The sequence below is a fragment of the Oncorhynchus clarkii genome, chromosome 1, assembly GCF_045791955.1.
Source record: "Oncorhynchus clarkii lewisi isolate Uvic-CL-2024 chromosome 1, UVic_Ocla_1.0, whole genome shotgun sequence".
In the NCBI taxonomy this organism is placed as follows: domain Eukaryota; kingdom Metazoa; phylum Chordata; class Actinopteri; order Salmoniformes; family Salmonidae; genus Oncorhynchus; species Oncorhynchus clarkii.
Genome location: NC_092147.1, coordinates 41,316,344 through 41,334,353, shown reverse-complemented (window position 1 = coordinate 41,334,353; position 18,010 = coordinate 41,316,344). Strand labels below are relative to the sequence as shown.

The window sequence follows — 18,010 nt, the reverse complement described above, 5'->3', positions numbered from 1 at the left end:
TGAATTACATCACCGAAAATGACAGCTAGCTAGGGTCCGTGACAGATGACCACATACTGTAGCTTAGCAGTTACAGAGTGGTTTTAGTACAACCTAGGGTTACAAAGCTACCAGTAATTTACCAAACTTAACGGAATCTTCAGTCATTGTGGTAATTAACAGAAAATCTTGGTAATTTATACTTGAATAACTTTTATAAAATGTATTCATATATAGTATTATTTTTTTCCTTTTTACATCTGTGACCATATTGTCCATGATGTTTGGTGGATAGGCCAGATGGTACAAGAGAAAATAGCATCTAATCAACAATGGCATTATTTTCAATTACCTTTGTGAAGTCTTATCACATGAATATACAATATGAAATAATGACATAAGAGGATAATAAAAACATTTAAAAAATAGAATGACAAAGTTGTAAAACATTATTCTAAATAGAAACCATTAACTTAGTGAATGCCATTGGTGTTTCGGCATGAAATATCCTTTGTATTTTATTTATTTGAATGTGTCAGTATGTATTTGTTGTCAATGTTTTTGCATCAAACTGGTGGCAGTTGTGAAAAAAGCCTTTTTTCACCACTTACATAATTATTTCATATTGTACATGTATGTGACAAGGCCTCACAGTGGACCAGAGATAGTTACAGACACCTGTGATAATCTGAAGTACCCAACAGGGCTACTAGATGTCTTGTGATAGATTACATAAAATCCTTGAAAGATACCACAATTCTGGTAGTTTACTGGTAAACTTCAAAAGTTTGCCCTTTGCAACCCTAGTCCAGCCAAGTGCTCTCGTCTGGGCTGCCCAGCCAGATGGAGCATGAGTGTAGACCTGACTGAGGTCATGCCTGCATTTCATCAAATATTCATGGAGCCCTTGTGTTTAATCCTCTGGGAATCCATTTTAAGATAAGAAATAGAGAGGAAGAGGGGGAGGGGAGTCTGTGTGAGAGGGAGACCAGGAGAGAGGAAGAGAGATACAGACAGAGAGAGAGAGTTAGTTTAGTTAGCAACCACATTATTTTCCAGTGGTTTTCTCCAGAGAAGCAGACTTTTCCATTGCCGGAATATCGTGTAATTCATTGGAGAAGACTGAACTTCCCCATGTGTCTTCTCCCACTCCCCACCCCCCTCCACTCAACCCGGCCCAGATTTTATTCGAAAGACAGGAAGGCAAAGGGAGGCTTGTAACTAGAGAAGCCCTGAGGACTGTCTCATTGGGACCATGGGTGCAAATGAGCTTTTGGCTAACCCCGGCACATTTACATGGACGTGGCATTAATGTAATATTGATGTTGATTAATGTGCATTGTCACCTAAATTGTTTATTTTTATTTATTTAAAAAATAATTGCACTCTCCTCTAATCTGCCTCAGTCTGGCCCTGGATACGAGCAAACACTGTTACTGGGACAGAAAAACACATGACCTCATAAAGGAAATCATTCTTAATCAATGAAGTCGGCTATATAAGTCTGAGAGGGTGGTTTATTGCTATGTTGGGTGGCTGGGTGAGTCTGGCTACTTAAGGGTGCAAGCCAGGGTGGATGAGGAACCAAAACAACAATCCACAATTTACCCCACAGTACCTCAAAAGAGGCCGGACCGAGCGGTACCATCTGCTGAGAGAAACATATAAATAATTTGTGGCCGTTCGTTGAAGTGTAGAGTGATTTGCACCCAAAGCAATATGGCCTTAGTGTTGCCTTCTGCCAAATTTGGAACTTTGCCTCCGACAAAGTTCACAACAGTGGTGTTTTTCTTTTCACACCCCATTGAAAGCAGCCACATTTATTTTGAGTATTTCTCCATGCCTGTGTGATAACAGGAGCGTAAAACTAGGATTGTGGTAATGGAAAACTAAAGACACTCTATTCATTTCAAAGTCTAAGTTCAACTGATTTGAAAGGCTCAAGTTAGAATCCCCAAATGCTGTTCTTTACCCTACTGACACTAATGACATCACAATCTCTCTGTTATCCAACTGACACAGCCAGGCTTCCATTCGGAGTAGTCAGTTTGTTATCAGGTTTGATTACAAACTGAGACATAATGGTCTTACCTGCAGAGAGAGACAGAGAAAGAGCTATTGAGAAAGGCCGCCGTCGGCAGACCTGGCTCTCAAGAGAAGAAAGGCTATGTGCACACTGCCCACAAAATGAGGTGGAAACTGAGCTGCACTTCCTAACCTCCTGACAAATGTATGACCATATCAGAGACACATACTTCCCTCAGATGACACAGATCGAAAGAATTTGAAAACAAATCCAATTTTGATGAACTCCCATATCTACTGGGTGAAATACAGCGGCAAGATGTGTGACCTGTGACCACAAGAAAAGGCCAACCAGTGAAGAACAAACACCATTGTGAATACAACCCATGTTTATGTGTATTTACTTCCCCTTTTGTACTTTAACTATTTGCACATAATATGACATTTGAAATGTCTTTATTCGTTTGGAACTTTTGTGAGTGTAATGTTTACTTTTAATTTGTATTGTTTATTCCACTTTGGTTTATTATCTACTTCACTTGCTTTGGCAATGTTAACATATGTTTCCCATGTCAATAAAGAAACTTAAACTGAATTGAAATTGAAATTGAGAGAGAGAGCTAGAGAGAGAGAGCTAGAGAGAGAGAGAGAGAGAGAGAGAGAGAGAGAGAGAGAGAGAGAGAGAGAGAGAGACAGAGAGAGAGACTTTCACTTTGGAATACTCTGTAGCAGAAATACAACAGGAAACAAAGCCTTGCACATGGAGTCACTGAAAAAAACCTCTAGCCAGGGCAATTCAGACCGTACTCACACAAATACCACCAATAAAGGATTATTTTATGACCATCAACGATGGCGTATGATCCAATCACATAGATGAGCACAAGCAGGCCTAGGACCACACAGTCCAGACCTGGACATATACAGTAGGTCTACTGATATTACCCACCAACGTCTATAGAAACAAGTCCCCCAGATAAACATCCCTCTCGTTTGTTACATGACATTTAAAACATTGTAACCTACTACACGCCCATGCCCAGCTAAAGACCACCCACCTGGGAGTCCTTGATTGCCCTGGATCACTGTCAACCATCGTAAGTACAATAAACAAAATTTAGAGGTGAACATTTTGTGGGACTGAAAAACTGCAGTGGAAAATGGCCTTGTTACAAACAGAGCCAAATGGTGCTCACCTTCACACACCAGCTTCATACGGTGACCTATGCTATATTACTGCTAGTTATATTGCAGCTAATATGGCTGAAAATGTCCTGGTAATAAGCAGCCAGGAGGAGAACAATATTTAATGCTCTTACTGTAGCTTAAGGGGCAGTGTTATAACATCCATAACACAACTAAAAGGCACCCGCATACTAGGTTCGGTTTGCTCCTAGCAGAACTGGGCTAGGCGAAGCGAACGTCTGTGCCTCACACTCCCTTAAAACACCTTCGCTTGAAAAGGAGACAAGTGGCAATATTTCTGTTGAGACGCTGTAGCAACAACATAGCCAGTTCCTCAAAATAGAACTCTGCAATTGATTTAGACGCTTTTGCAGAGGAGCTTTTAGTCACACAATTTTACATCTCATTAAGACGTTAGGTGCAGTACTTCACAAGTGAAAAAATATGCATGAAAACTAGTCGTCTCCCGTTGAATGACAAACACTTTATTGAAGAATCCTGTCCACTCCTACTAAGAGTAGTACTGTTGACCAACCGATGAATGGGTGTAGACTTCGGCCAACAAACTTCGACTTGCCTCAAGAACATTTTTTGTGTGCGCGAAAAAACCCTGCTGGACACCAAAACGAATAAAAACCGTCACAAAATGTCATAAAATAAAACGGACTGTTTCAACTAGGAAGCAAGTGACAGGCTTAAGAGGTAGGCCTTAGATGTAGGGAACATTTTCACAGAAATATCCAAAGATGCCTACCTACTTACAGTATTCACATCCATAACAAATACATGTCATTTGTTTATAGATTATTGTAATATGATCTTGTAAATTGCAGCATACTTCTAAACCCCATTCCATTGCATTGACCTGTCCTTGACCAAACAAAAACAGACTACATCTCTCCTCAAAAGCGATCCCTAAGCCAAAGAATGCAGCTTCAAAGGGCAGAAAAAGATAGCAATACTGGGGTTGTGGTTCAATAAAACTGTTTGGTTGTGCTACGGGGCCTGGCGACAGCATCAGCACCCCAGTGTTTGGCTTTTGATGGCTGCTGCCCATTGATCTGTCTCTGGCTCCCTGCTCTAATGAATAATGAATGGCTCCATTGTCATCCAGCATGCATCACATTTCACATGGCAATGGACGCTACTCATAATTAGCCAGAGCTTAGGATAGTTTGGACTTAGAGCGTTGCCTAGAGTCCGTTTTTTCTTTTTCTTTGCCTGGGTAGCCTATAGTGTGATGCTGCTGGAAAACGCACCAGCCCCGATTTCATTCACAGCAACAGGGAAAGAAGCAGAACTAGGACCTATAAGGAAGTCAAGTAGAACAATTACTCTGCTGTGTCTGGGGGAACAATTATGGCAGAGTCATCATGGTCAATTTGACCTAGAAACTTTTTCTCTGAGCCAGGAGGAGGAAAAGCTGATAGCTGACTGCAGAAACAGAGCATGGAACTGTTGTCATCACTTTTCACTGTGCTGACGTGAACTGTGTGATGATAAGTAAGGATTATGTTCAGCTCTCCACACAAAGGGAGGCCAGACCCACAGATAGCTGAAATAGATCACTGTAGCCAATATTCCTCCCTTTACTGCTACTGGTCTTGGGATGGCTAAAGTAAAGAAATTGAAAATACTGATTCAGAGTTAGCCTAAAGATTGTCCAGTTCAAGGTCAGTTCACTGTCACTTTAACTGTCTGTTTGGGGGGGGGACAATGTTTCCAGTGGGCAGAAAACTGATATGAAGAAGTCTGAGGGAGCTGACCTACACTGTGTGGCTGTAAAATGATAACACCAGAGGGAAAATGAGTCTGGAGTAGACTACTCAGTATGGTGATTTCATCATCAAAGCCACTTCATTAATGCCTAATTGAAAGAGGCACTGCTGCTGCTGAATCTATGGAGTCTTTCAGCGGCGACGGTACACATTGAGTCTGCTGAATACGATGGTGATATGAATACGATGGTGATATGAATACGATGGCGATCTGATTACACTGGCGATCTGAATACGATGGTGATCTGAATACGATGTCGATCTGAATACGCTGGCGATCTGAATACGCTGGCGATCTGAATACGCTGGCGATCTGAATAGGCTGGCGATCTGAATACGCTGGCGATCTGAATTCGATGTCGATATGAATACGCTGGTGATATGAATACGCTGGTGATCTGAATACGCTGGTGATCTGAATACGCTGGTGATCTGAATACGCTGGTGATCTGAATACAATGGTGATCTGAATACGCTGGTGATCTGAATACGCTGGTGATCTGAATACAATGGTGATCTGAATACGCTGGTGATCTGAATACGCTGGCGATCTGAATACGCTGGCGATCTGAATACACTGGCGATCTGAATACGATGGTGATCTGAATACGATGGTGATCTGAATACGATGGCGATGTGAATATAATGGTGATCTGAATACGATGGCGATGTGAATACGCTGGTGATCTGAATACAATGGTGATCTGAATACGCTGGTGATCTGAATACGCTGGTGATCTGAATACAATGGTGATCTGAATACGCTGGTGATCTGAATACGCTGGCGATCTGAATACGATGGTGATCTGAATACGATGGTGATCTGAATACGATGGCGATGTGAATATAATGGTGATCTGAATACGATGGCGATGTGAATGTAATGGTGATCTGAATACGATGGTGATGTACATCTGTGGTCCCCATCAGCCGCTGGGGAGAAGGCAGGAGATTCCAGGGGCTCCTTCTACTTCCAAGTGCCAGACTCTTGGACGATGTGATTCAAGTTGTCACTGTTACCACTGCTCCTCAATTAAGGCCCCACCTACAGCCAAGCAGGAGCCAGTCAAGTGGAAAGCAAAGCAGCGGGCATGATAAGAAATACTTATTTATAGGAGTGCTGCTCTGCCAATCCCAGAGGGCCTAGCCCCTGATGGAAGAAGAGTTTGTTTTAAATATTATTCCTCCCTACCAAGAACACAGATTACAGTAACGTCAAATATGTCAGAGGCACGGTAAACTGAAACAACTATCCTAGCTAAGTACTGGCTGAGGCTAGCTCGTTTAGGAGTTAGGGTAATAGCAATGCTGCATGTTGCTGTCTTGAAGGATCATTCAACCATGTCTTTACTTTATGATAATAGTGATGGGTGAGTAAATAGCCTATGCATATGATATTACTGTGGGCAACCATAAAGCTAATAGTTCCACCATTGTGGAACTAGGACCATGCCCCAGGAATACCTGACATGATGACTCCTTGCTGTCCCCAGTCCACCTGACTGTGCTGCTGCTCCAGTTTCAACTATTCTGCCTTATTATTATTCGACCATGCTGGTCATTTATGAACATTTGAACATCTTGACCATGTTTTGTTATAATCTCCACCCGGCACAGCCAGAAGAGGACTGGCCACCCCACATAGCCTGGTTCCCCTCTAGGTTTCTTCCTAGGTTTTGGCCTTTCTAGGGAGTTTTTCCTAGCCACCGTGCTTCTACACCATTGCTTGCTGTTTGGGGTTTTAGGCTGGGTTTCTGTACAGCACTTTGAGATATCAGCTGATGTACGAAGGGCTATATAAATAAATTTGATTTGGATATAGCCCTCTTAGGACCCTATAGAATTTGCATCGCGGAATCCAGATATTAAAACTGAATTCAACTATGTTAACAAATGTATTGAACTTAGTAGGAAAGCAACTACATGTGTTGAACTTAGAAATTCCTTCATTTAATATATACATTTTTTAAAATCATTAATTTGCACAAGATTATCAAATCAAATACATTTTTATTGGTCACATACACATATGTAGCAGATTTAGCTCCAACACACAAACATGATTCACGACAATACACACAAATCTAAAAGTAGAAGAATGGAATTAAGAAACATATAAATATTAGGACGAGCAATGTCGGAGTGGCATTGACTAAAATACAGTAGAATAGAATACAGTATATAATATGAAATTAGTAAAGCAGTATGCAAACATAAACAAAATGATTCGTATTGTCCTTCAGCTTTCTGACGAGGTAACGGCACAGGAATGGTCCTGTCTGTGTATGCACGTTTGTTTACCACTTTGTGTAGCCGTTAGCGATGATGCTAATGTAATGACTGGTAAATGGAAAGGCTTCCCCAAAAACAATCTCAATTCAATTCTACCTACAAAGTAATCTATGCCTACCCGGAAGAATGATATCACGATTATATGCATCAATCCAGAGGCCATATGTTTTTGCAAACTACACGAGCGCTAAAGAAACATTGCTAACCAAACAATGGTCTCTGGCTGGTGAACAGTTGACATAAAGGGAAACGACACCCAAAAAATGTCATGTATTTGATGTGTAGTCATGGTGTGGTTAAAGCATTGTTGTGGACTTACAACATCCAATTTAGTTGTTTTTCTATGGAAAAACTGAATTTGTGAGAAAACTAAACGGAACAGATTTTATAGGGCCCTACCTTCTACATCAGACTCAAAGACCAAGGCCCCCTCTTACAATGTTCATTTTCAGAAGGCCACGCAAAGAGAGTTCCATTCAGAACACAGGCAAAGAAACGCAGACCAGAGCTTTCCTTTGTCTGAAGGCAGTCCAAGCCATGGGTGATAAATATGCACATGCAGTGGTTCTCTACTCTCCCTGCCAAGGGGAATCATCCCAGCCCTAGCGAAGCCTTGCTCCAGCCAAGCCTTGCAGATCCTAAGTGTAAAGTGGTGGGCTTGCTGAAATCATCAAACGAGTGAGGATAAACACACATATTCATTTCCCTCCACGGGCCTAGATTATAAAACCAGCCTCTCTCTTCCTACAACTCACTTCCAGCAGGAGAGGAAGCCACTTTGATGAATCTCTCTCTGCACAGCACAATCCCTTCTTCCGCCGATGTAATTTCAACCCCTCGTGGGAATAAGCCTGGGCCTGCATCATCTGCAGAGATCCAGAGGGCCAGAGTCAGTTATCAGAGTTATCAGCTAGAGTCGGGGTCCTCTTATCTGCAGGCAGGAACTAGCTATATATGGACTATATCTGGGCTATGGCACAGGTCTACAGACACTGAGGCACATCTAGATTCCAAAGACCTCCCATTTCTTCACACCTCTGATAACCTCTTTAGAGCAGATGGGAATGTTTCTGAGGGCCTCTTGGATCTCAAGCAGGCAAGACAAACACTGTAGCATTGCCTCTACTGTAGTTATAACACAGCTTGGTAGGCACCTACATACTTTGGTAGCGTAGAACAATTTCATGACTACAAAGCAATCAAAACGAGGCACGGGTGAGCGCTTGTCGATTGTTAGGGGGGTATTAAAAAAGGATTGTCTTTTGGTAATCTGATTAAGCTGCTTGCAAAATGTTTGGCGATGTAACAACCATTCCGGTTTCCCAGACGTGTGCACAGCAGTGCACGTAGGCTACTGTGGATGCGGCTCATCTCTACAGGGGGGCATGAGCTGCCCCTGCCATACTGCCTGTACTGAACTTTTTACAGCCATTCAAATGCCTGATTGTGCAGAACAAGAGTAGGCAGCACTAATAGGAGATCATAACCAGCACTGGACAAAGCTCACGTGAACATGGGCCCAACTGAGTAGGCTGTTGGGAATCTTTTGGATTTATCCAATTCTTAGCCCTTTCCCTAACAGCTCTTTCTCTGTGTCCCGGGATAATTTTTTTAGGCTAAATATTGTCGTCGGACCATCCTCAACACTCTCACTACAGTCTTTCTCTCTCATCCCAGTCCAACACTACTACAATGGGAGGCAGGGGGAATAGGATACCCCTCTGTCTGCCAGTGAACAGTTATGTTTAACAGGTTTAATGGTTCAAACTGCTATTAGTTAAACAGTTGAAAAATAAGTGAGTTGTTGTGACTGGCCAATGGCCGGGGAAGTGTGGCCATGATTAGAGCTGAATGAAAAGGAATACAATTTTATAATTCCTGATTTCCTGGGGGGGGTGGCTTCCCTCAGGCGTTCCAAATTAAATCCTATTACCATAGTTTCATTAGTTTTTGACAGCTCTTTAAAAAGCCTTTTCATGGCACATGATAGATGGAGAGGAGGGGAGCTCAGGACATGATCTATAAAGTAGCCCAGAGTAAACAGCCTATTAAATTGAACGATTGGGTCCTTTCTTTCTTTCTCCTCACGACAGGAAATTGGTTTAAAAGTCAAGCTTTTACTAAGGGACCATGCCAACCCTCGTCTCTGAATCCTCTCTTTATTAGGAGTACCAGCATCAAACAAGCCCTCTGTCCACACTATGTAAATCACACCACCATGCAGGCGGTGCCCCTGGATCCAGTAAATCCAGTGTGGTGGTCACATCACTCATCAGAAGACACAATGGTTGGCCAAAGGTTTGTCATTCAGTGAAATACAGAGGAACTGTGTTCAAATCTGCTAAATTAATTTCCTAAATAGGCAGGTAGGCCTACTCAGCAAATACTTGTCTGAGCCCCAACATTGATCAAGGTCTGACAAGTTACAAAAATAGTAGCCTATCTATTCTTGGTTCGGTCTTGATGTTGCTGCTGATATTGTGAGCGCACAAGCAAAATAGGACAAAATAACGATGATTCTGTTCTTTTCGGTAAGTGACCCCAATCCAACCCTCTGAGTTATGCCACGGGCCAACTTTAACAAACCCACGTAACTACGAATGAGAAGCTCCAGCAACTTTTTGATAGCAGGAAAAGCTGTGCAAACACTCAACAAAAAAATACTTGTCATACAGTCCACTAACTAAAGTAAAAGACTACTCGCATCATAGCATCAAGGCAAGACCAAGAAAAAGCTACTAAGAGTAGGTCTAAATGGAATATCAATAATGCATTGTAGACATTTCATGGCACAGTAGGTATAATAATAGAACCATTCAACAAAGCCAGAGCAACCCTAAAATAGGATCAGAGAATTCAGAAGAGCTGTCATTGTTGAAGCCTGGGGGGAAAACTAATCCATTACGAGCTACCGAAATCAGTCTTCTTAAAGCGCACTTCTGATTCTTGTGTGCTAGCTGCAGTCTTCTCCATCATTGCGTCTTCAAAAACCCCTCGTTCCTGCTAGGCTATAGCCTAACTCATGTAGGCTATTAGTCTAGCCTGGGGCTGTTGCGGTGACCGTATTACCGCCACACCTGCGGTCACGAGTCATGAAGGCAGTCAAATTCAACCTGACCGTTTAGTCCCGGTAATTAGGCTTCTCCTAGCGCTGATGCTGCGGATGGTCATTGGTAGCCTACCAAACTTGCTAACTGCCTGGTACTCAGCACTCTATTGTCCATTGAATCACTCAGACATCGATGCAAATGTAATCGGCTATGCAATTTCGCGAGAAAACAAGAGTGATGGCTTTCTTAATAAGAAGAGGATCCCATCAGCTTTCTAGGTCTACTATATTTATTTCTCGACCTTCCTAATATGAAGCACATTGCTTCTCTTTACAACAGGAGTATAGTCTAGTTGGGAAAAGCGTCCTCCATTCGCTATTTAAGTGCATAGATGACATGTCATTTTTTCCACCTGCCCCTGTTCCGACAGGTGCATGATAACAGTCCATTCTAAATCAAAACTGATTTCACACATATATTATTTAGCATATGTAAAGACAATATTATTAAATCATGAATAGTCTGATGGGTGACAATTAGCCTATCACTTGTGAATGATATATTATCACTTGTGAATGATGCCCAGAGTAAGGCAAGAAACGATGCCTTTTCCCCTGCTTTAAAAAAAAACATAGTCCCACACACATCATGTAGCCTGGCCCATGGGCCTATATGTTTTGATAAGGTTTGTATCACAACTAAAGTGGCCACATAACTTCTTAAAATGAAGCACATAATCCGCTTTACAACGGGTGTAGAGCCTAACTGCTATACATACATAAGCAGTGCGTGAGTTTCAAGTTTGGGGAAGAAAATTTTCACCATAAAAATGCATCTTTTATAATAAAAGCATTACATGCATAATCACATTTGTGGTCACTTTTGATAATGGTGTTTTCCACTAATGGAACATTCACGCTTATAGCCTACTGTCGCGTGTGCATTGCTGCGCTTATAATATGAAGACATTTTAAGCTAAACGTTCTCATCTGTTGCATCAGCCACATTGCGTAAAAAGTATTTTTTATGCTGGTGGTTGTAAACATTTGGGATCTATCGCATCCCTCAACTGTCCCAGACTATAGAATAGGTCTACTTTTATACTATGGGGGGTAGTAGATTGACATAGGCTAGTGCTTCTGCTAGTTCATTAAGCCACTCATCTAGTTGGCTGACGAAAGGTAAATGTCGACAGTTCTTCCAGTATCTTCAATATGCACCATGCAGTTGCGTCCCTGAGAGGTGCTTCGGAGCACGCAGCACTCAGGGAGAAGGGCACAACGCAGCACTCCGGGCCAAGTGCACAATGGCCACTGGCTGCAAAAGGCATGTATTTTAGGGGGCATTACGGCCACACAAAGGGGATGCCACCAGGAGATTAGAGGCATTATCAAGTGCTTGTCAAATTGTGAATGAGAGACTGATGAAGTGTGTACAGCCTGCACAAAAAAATAAAACAGAGCTCATGCCTTTCAAGCGACTTTTTTCAAAGCATCATTAGAGTCGCAAAATGCAGCCTTACAATGTATTAAAAAATATAAGCATATAGCCCAATATTGGTACAATGACTAAAGTTACATTAATAACTCTAAATTAAGCATATAGATATACCTATTTATTTGTTAATTAACCGCTCAACACAGAAAAGCCGCATGTGTGCACTCAAATTGTTTGGAGAAAATATCCTTTCTATTTTATTCAGCTGTGTTCAATTGTTTTCTTCATACTATAAAATAATATAAAATAATGCAACAGAATTCTAAGCAAATCTGGTCTGCTAAATGAACTAGTGTAGCCCACAGCCATATGGCATAGTCAGGACCTAACATAAGGACAACTCAGAGGATGCTATTCTGTTCTCCTGAAATAGACTACATTCTCGTCATATCATGTTTCTTTAGACCTGTCTAAAATAAATGGATTTATTGTGAAGGTGTAGGCTATATTACATGGATTTATTAGACTTTTAAAAATGTAGATGTTCCAAAGGTCTGCATCAGTGGCTTGTAGGCTGTGTGGAAGCCAGGAGATGCTACATGTGTTTGTTAATTAATGGTCAATTACAATGAGACCAACAGTTATTTGCTTGACAATCACCAGATGATAAAATTTTGTGAGCGCCACAGCCCTAGTCTAGCCTAGCCTAGGCTACACTCTTAGAAAAAAGGGTTCCCTCGGCTGTCCCCATAGAATAACCTTTTTTGGTTCCGGGTGGAACCCTTTTTGGTTCCAGGTGGAACCCTTTTTGGTTCCAGGTAGAACCCTTTTTGGTTCCACATTGAACCCTATGTGGAAAGGGTTCTACATGGAACCCAAAAAGGTTCTACTAGAACCAAAAGGGTTCTACCTGGAACCAAAAAAGGTTCTCCTATGGGGACAGCCGAAGAACCCTTATAGGTTCTAGATAGACCCTTTTTTTCTAAGAGTGTACACAAAGAGAAGGCAGCCTAAGCAATAAACAACTGTAGGCATCATTACCATCAGAGCATAAGATGTAATACATTAGTGTTAATAACCTAGCAATCAACATCCAACAAGCCACAACAAGGTGCAGATAAGGATAAGCTTAGGGTAGCCTAGTGGTTAGAGCATTGGACTAGTAAGGTTGCAAGTTCAAACCCCTGAGCTGACAAGGTACAAACCCACTGTTCCTAGGCCGTCATTGAAAATAAGAATTTGTTCTTAACTGACTTGCCTAGTTAAATAAAGGTAAAATAAAAAATAAAACTTACCCATTCACATCTAGGCTACGTAGCAAATTGTCTTGAGTGTCTTCTTCAAAACTATAGCAGCAAAACTAATAGCACACAGGGCTGTAAAACCCTGTGTGGGTATTGGGTACAGTGGTTGGGAATAGCAACACCCTCTAGTCGATTTCATATTTGTCTAATTCCCTATTAGTGGTTACAAAAACTGCCACTCATACAAAAAGGCAAGCCTGCCATTAGTCACCTGAGTAAAAGCTAGCGTGATATGCGGTAGACTACAGTACATTGTGCATAAATCCAGTTAACCGAAGTGCAGATTAAAATATGAGAAATCTTTCAGGAGGAGTTGGCTGGACTTCATTTGAGTGCTATAGATTTTCCTGATTTATGGACTGACACTTTCAATAGAACAAATGACTGTGGTTGGTAACATGTTCCATCAGAAAGCGTGATCATACAGCAGGCTATCATATAAAAAATGGAGATATTCTTTTAAAAGATCAATTCAATACCCTTTGACATAGACTAGCGTCTAGTAACACTGATGGGTGAACAGACAGTCCTGAACGTAAGCCTTTAAAGCATGCTCAGTTACGAGCCAATAGCTTAGACCTACTCCCTATTTTTCACATTAGGGATGCATTATTCTTCATTTCAAAGAAAATGCTAGGAATTCTGTTATATTTACATCTGACAGAATTAGCCAAGAATAACAGCTACTTGCCTAGGTCCATTAGATAAACACAAAGACAGGCATTTCAATGTGCACCTTCAGCCGACAGACATATAATTCCCCATGGCCCAATTTTTTGTTTGCACCAATTCAGGTTTAAGGATGCACTATGAAGAAATGTCTCCGCCATTTCCTGGTTGCTATAATTCTAAAAGTTTGCTTAATTTTCAGCTGGTGTACAAATTCGAAAGTAAAAGACACAAAAATGTAACTTACGAACGAGAAGCATAGAAATGGCGTACATAGAACATATCTACCCCTTCTTAGACTTGCTTTCAATGAGAATGACAGATCTATAACACACATTTTTATGTGCATTTGGTTGGGCCGCCCAAAAAGTTACATATTGCAGCTTTAAGATCAGGCAATAGGCTACTTTGCCAAGGACATCATTCAATGTTCTCATACCTGTATAGTAATACTGTAATTACAAATAGTGACAATATTGTATTAGCCTAGATATAGATAAATTATGAAAAAAGGGCAATATAGAAGAGTGAGTCAAGCCAAACAGTCCAGTAAAATGCCTGTCACTCTTTTTGTTAGGCATTGACAATAGCGCCATTAAAATATGAGTGTGCACTATCTATCTCTGAATGACTCGTGTGTGTGACACCCACTTAAGAATGCAACTGCCTGATTCAGACCATAATGTGACTCCAAACAGAAGTGGCCGTGTCCTACTCCTCTTGTTACTCAGCACAATCAGAACAATGTCCCCATGTTCACAATTGCTTTTCTGTTTCAGTGCTTTCAGAAAGTATTGAGACCCATTCACTTTTTCCACATTTTGTTACGTTACAGCCTTATTCTAAAATTGATTAAATTAATTTTTTCCCCTCATGAATCTACTGTGTGTAGCCAATGACAATTAAAAAATATATATAATTCCTATTTATACAAGTATTTACGATTTATGATTTGGAAAGGCACACACCTGTCTATATATGGTCCCACAGTTGACAGAGCATGTCATAACAAAAACCAAACAATGAGGTTGAAGGAATTGTCCGTAGAGCTCTGAGACAGGATTGTGCCGAGGCACAGATCTGGGGAAGGGTACCGAAAAAATTATGCAGCATTGAAGGTCCCCAAAAACACAGTGGCCGCCATCATTCTTAAATGGAAGAAGTTTGGAACTACCAAGACTCTTCCTAGAGCTGGCTGCCTAGCCAAACTGAGCAATTGGGGGAGAAGGGCCTTGGTCGGGGAGGTGACCAAGAACCTGATGGTCACTCTGACAGAGCTCCAGAGTTCCTCTGTAGAGATGGGAGAACCTTCCAGAAGGACAATCATCTCTGCAGCACTCCACCAATCAGGCCTTTATGGTAGAGTGGCCAGACAGAAGCCATTCCTCAGTAAAAGGCACGACAGCCCGCTTGGAGTTTGTCAAAAGGAACCTAGACTCTCAGACCATAAGAAACAAGATTCTCTGGTCTGATGAAACCAAAATTGAACTCTTTGACCTGAATGCCAAGCTTCACATCTGGAGGAAACCTGGCACCTTCCCTACGGTGAAGCATGGTGGTGGCAGCATCATGCTGTGGGGATGTTTTCCAGCCGCAGCGACTGAGACTAGTCAGGATCAATAGAAAGATGAACGGAGCAAAGTACTGAGAGATCTTTGATGAAAACTTGGTCCAGAGTGCTCAGACTGGGACAAAGGTTCATTTTCCAACAGGACAATAACCCTAAGCACACAGCCAAGACAACGCAGTGGCTTCTGGACAAGTCTCTCAATGTTCTCGAGTGAACCAGCGAGATCCCAGACTTGCTATGTGTGTAATAACACACAGTAGATGGCTCCCTATAGTTAAGATTGACTTGCCATCCTCATATGACCTTCAAAACCCATTGAAATGTCTTATTGGTCCATGGTTGTTACATCATGACTGTATAGGTTTGTTACATGACATCAACGCAGTACAAATTGGTGGTAAATGCTGTCTGTGAGAGGTGTGCCTGCTTACCTGCTGCAGGTGAAGCTGCTGTGATCATCGTAACCAACACGATCAGCCCCAGGACCGCTGCACCAAAGCATTGAATGCGCAGCAAGGTCTTGGGAATCACCACTGAACCCATAGAGAAGCTTAAACCCTCCATTGCATGGAAGTCAGGGCATTTTATCCACTTATGAAGAGAATAATCATCCCAGTATATACCGCAAACTTGAGAATGCAGGTCTTGCTTGTGTGAGCTCCCTCAATGTGCCCCTTCTTCCATATTATCTGCTTTTGGTAACAGAAGGGTGATTAAGCTGTGTGCAAAAAGAAACGACTATGTCAGAGAAATGCAATACGTTATGTGAGCAGAGACAGAAGTCTGTCCGTCTACCAATCTGAGGACATAACAAAGCAAAGAATATAGGCAATAAATAGGCAGGCCAAAAAATATGAACACACACAATACGGAAAGACAACACACATTAGGCTAAAACGTTCTGTTTATCTAAAAATCACTCAATCTTAATGACCCTGACCTGACGGAGTTCAGCTGCCTGGTTATGTCCTTTGTTCTCTCCTGGGTTAAGTTTTTATATTGGGGACTTGCACTTGCAACTTATTAAGAAGACACTCATCTGCAATAACAGGCCAGGCACTTGGAAAAGGTGATGTAAATGCAAAATAGGGATTAGCTACAGTAAATTGCAAAGTGGGCTGGAATTTACCTGCACGTGCCAAAACCAGTTACAATGTAACATAACAATTGTGAATATGTGTCTGACTGGCAGCACTAGTAAACACTTATATTCTTCTTATTTACTATTTCAGTTGCTTGGATTCAACAGCTGGAATTGTAAGAGTTGTTGCCCTTGTCCCTTTCTCTGTGATTTGTCATTCTAATGGAATCCAGAAAGAACAAAACCCTGTCCATCAAAATGTGCAAATGTATGGGCAAAGACACAAAACATCCACATCGAATGAAATATTTTTCTTGACCAAATAACATGGAAAACCACTTTTTTTGTGCAGTATTAATTCACCATTCTTACAAACCACTTAATGTCAATGTACTTTTGTGTACATAGGCGGGTCGTCTAGGGTACCTGTTGACTTTCCATTTCCATGAAGAAAAATGTCACAAAAGTAGTGCACTGGGCCTTTACTAGTCCTGTATTAGCAGACTGATATAGACTACAGGATTTTTCCCCTCCTGCTCTCCCAGTCAAAAATCGCTGCACCCCCACCCACAAACTACTTCCCTCGGCTATGCCTAACGGGTCTCAATGGGATATTATTCTCGTTCACTACTAACGTTAGCTAGCTAGCCTGCTGCCTGGCTGGCTGTCTCGTCATGAGGTTGTCTCCTTATCCTCCGTCCTATCCCGACCCGTTTCCTAAATACCACTTGAAATATCGTATGATTAAATAAAACAAGTTATACTTTGTTTTTCTCATTAACAATCGTGAGTCAATATTCAACAACTGAAACAAACCATGGACATGTTTTAAACAGTTTAGCTAGCTAGCTTGGTAGGGCTCGGTGTTAAAATAGATAACCGGAATCCTGTGCCCATCTATCCCATGCATTTACTACGTCCCAATCACAGACATAGCAGAGCACACATCCTTACCAAAACGGAGCTTCACGTTCTGTTTCTCTTTGTCTGGACGTTTTCATACCCATAAAAACAATAACATGAAACCGGAATAGCTATCTAAATACCACTTGAAATAGCTAGCAAGTTAGTTAAAGATCAAGGAAAAATATAATTTCCCTTCCCGTTTTCTTTAGACATCTCTAGCTCTCACAGTGACCACTCGTCATGAGGATTGCTATAACTCCTCCCCCTGAACCCATATTCGATGTCTATTTTGTCAGGTCCCACGGCCATTGGCTGCAGGGGCAGTCCTTCAAATAGGTCATTCGGTTGTCCATCTCTGTCGGCGTCTGTGGTTTCACGGCAACGTCGCGACGCCCCCAAGCCCTTGAGCGATCTGCATGGGATCAAATGAAATGGGCAGACAGACACAGACTGAAGGATCAATTCTGAACTACATCATACATAAAATGTTGACCTTTTATTTTCCTTTAAAGCATTGTCAGGGAAGGTAAGGGCGTCTGCTAAATTGCTCAAATGTAAATGTATACAATACATTATTTTCCCTACCTCAAATATTTGTTAGCAAAATCAATAGACAGACCACTTATAGGCTGGGATATTGTGATTTTATAAGAAACAGCGCATGTCAACAAATATAGACAAGACTATTAAACACTTTTGAGTTAAATATGCAAATAGAGGAAAACACTGATTTG

The 18,010-nt window shown here is 41.5% G+C and overlaps 1 protein-coding gene across 1 annotated transcript in view; it reads right to left on the bottom strand.

Moving 5' to 3' along the window:
• The window catches only part of LOC139407150 (UPF0606 protein KIAA1549-like), an 85,200-nt gene extending 69,198 nt beyond the window's left edge, over positions 1–16,002 (bottom strand). The window contains exon 1 of the mRNA XM_071150639.1: positions 15,721–16,002. Within this exon, the coding sequence (XP_071006740.1) occupies positions 15,721–15,853 (133 nt within the window). The 5' untranslated portion in view covers positions 15,854–16,002. The remainder of the gene's footprint in view (positions 1–15,720) is intronic.
• Between the last annotated feature and the right edge of the window lie 2,008 nt (positions 16,003–18,010).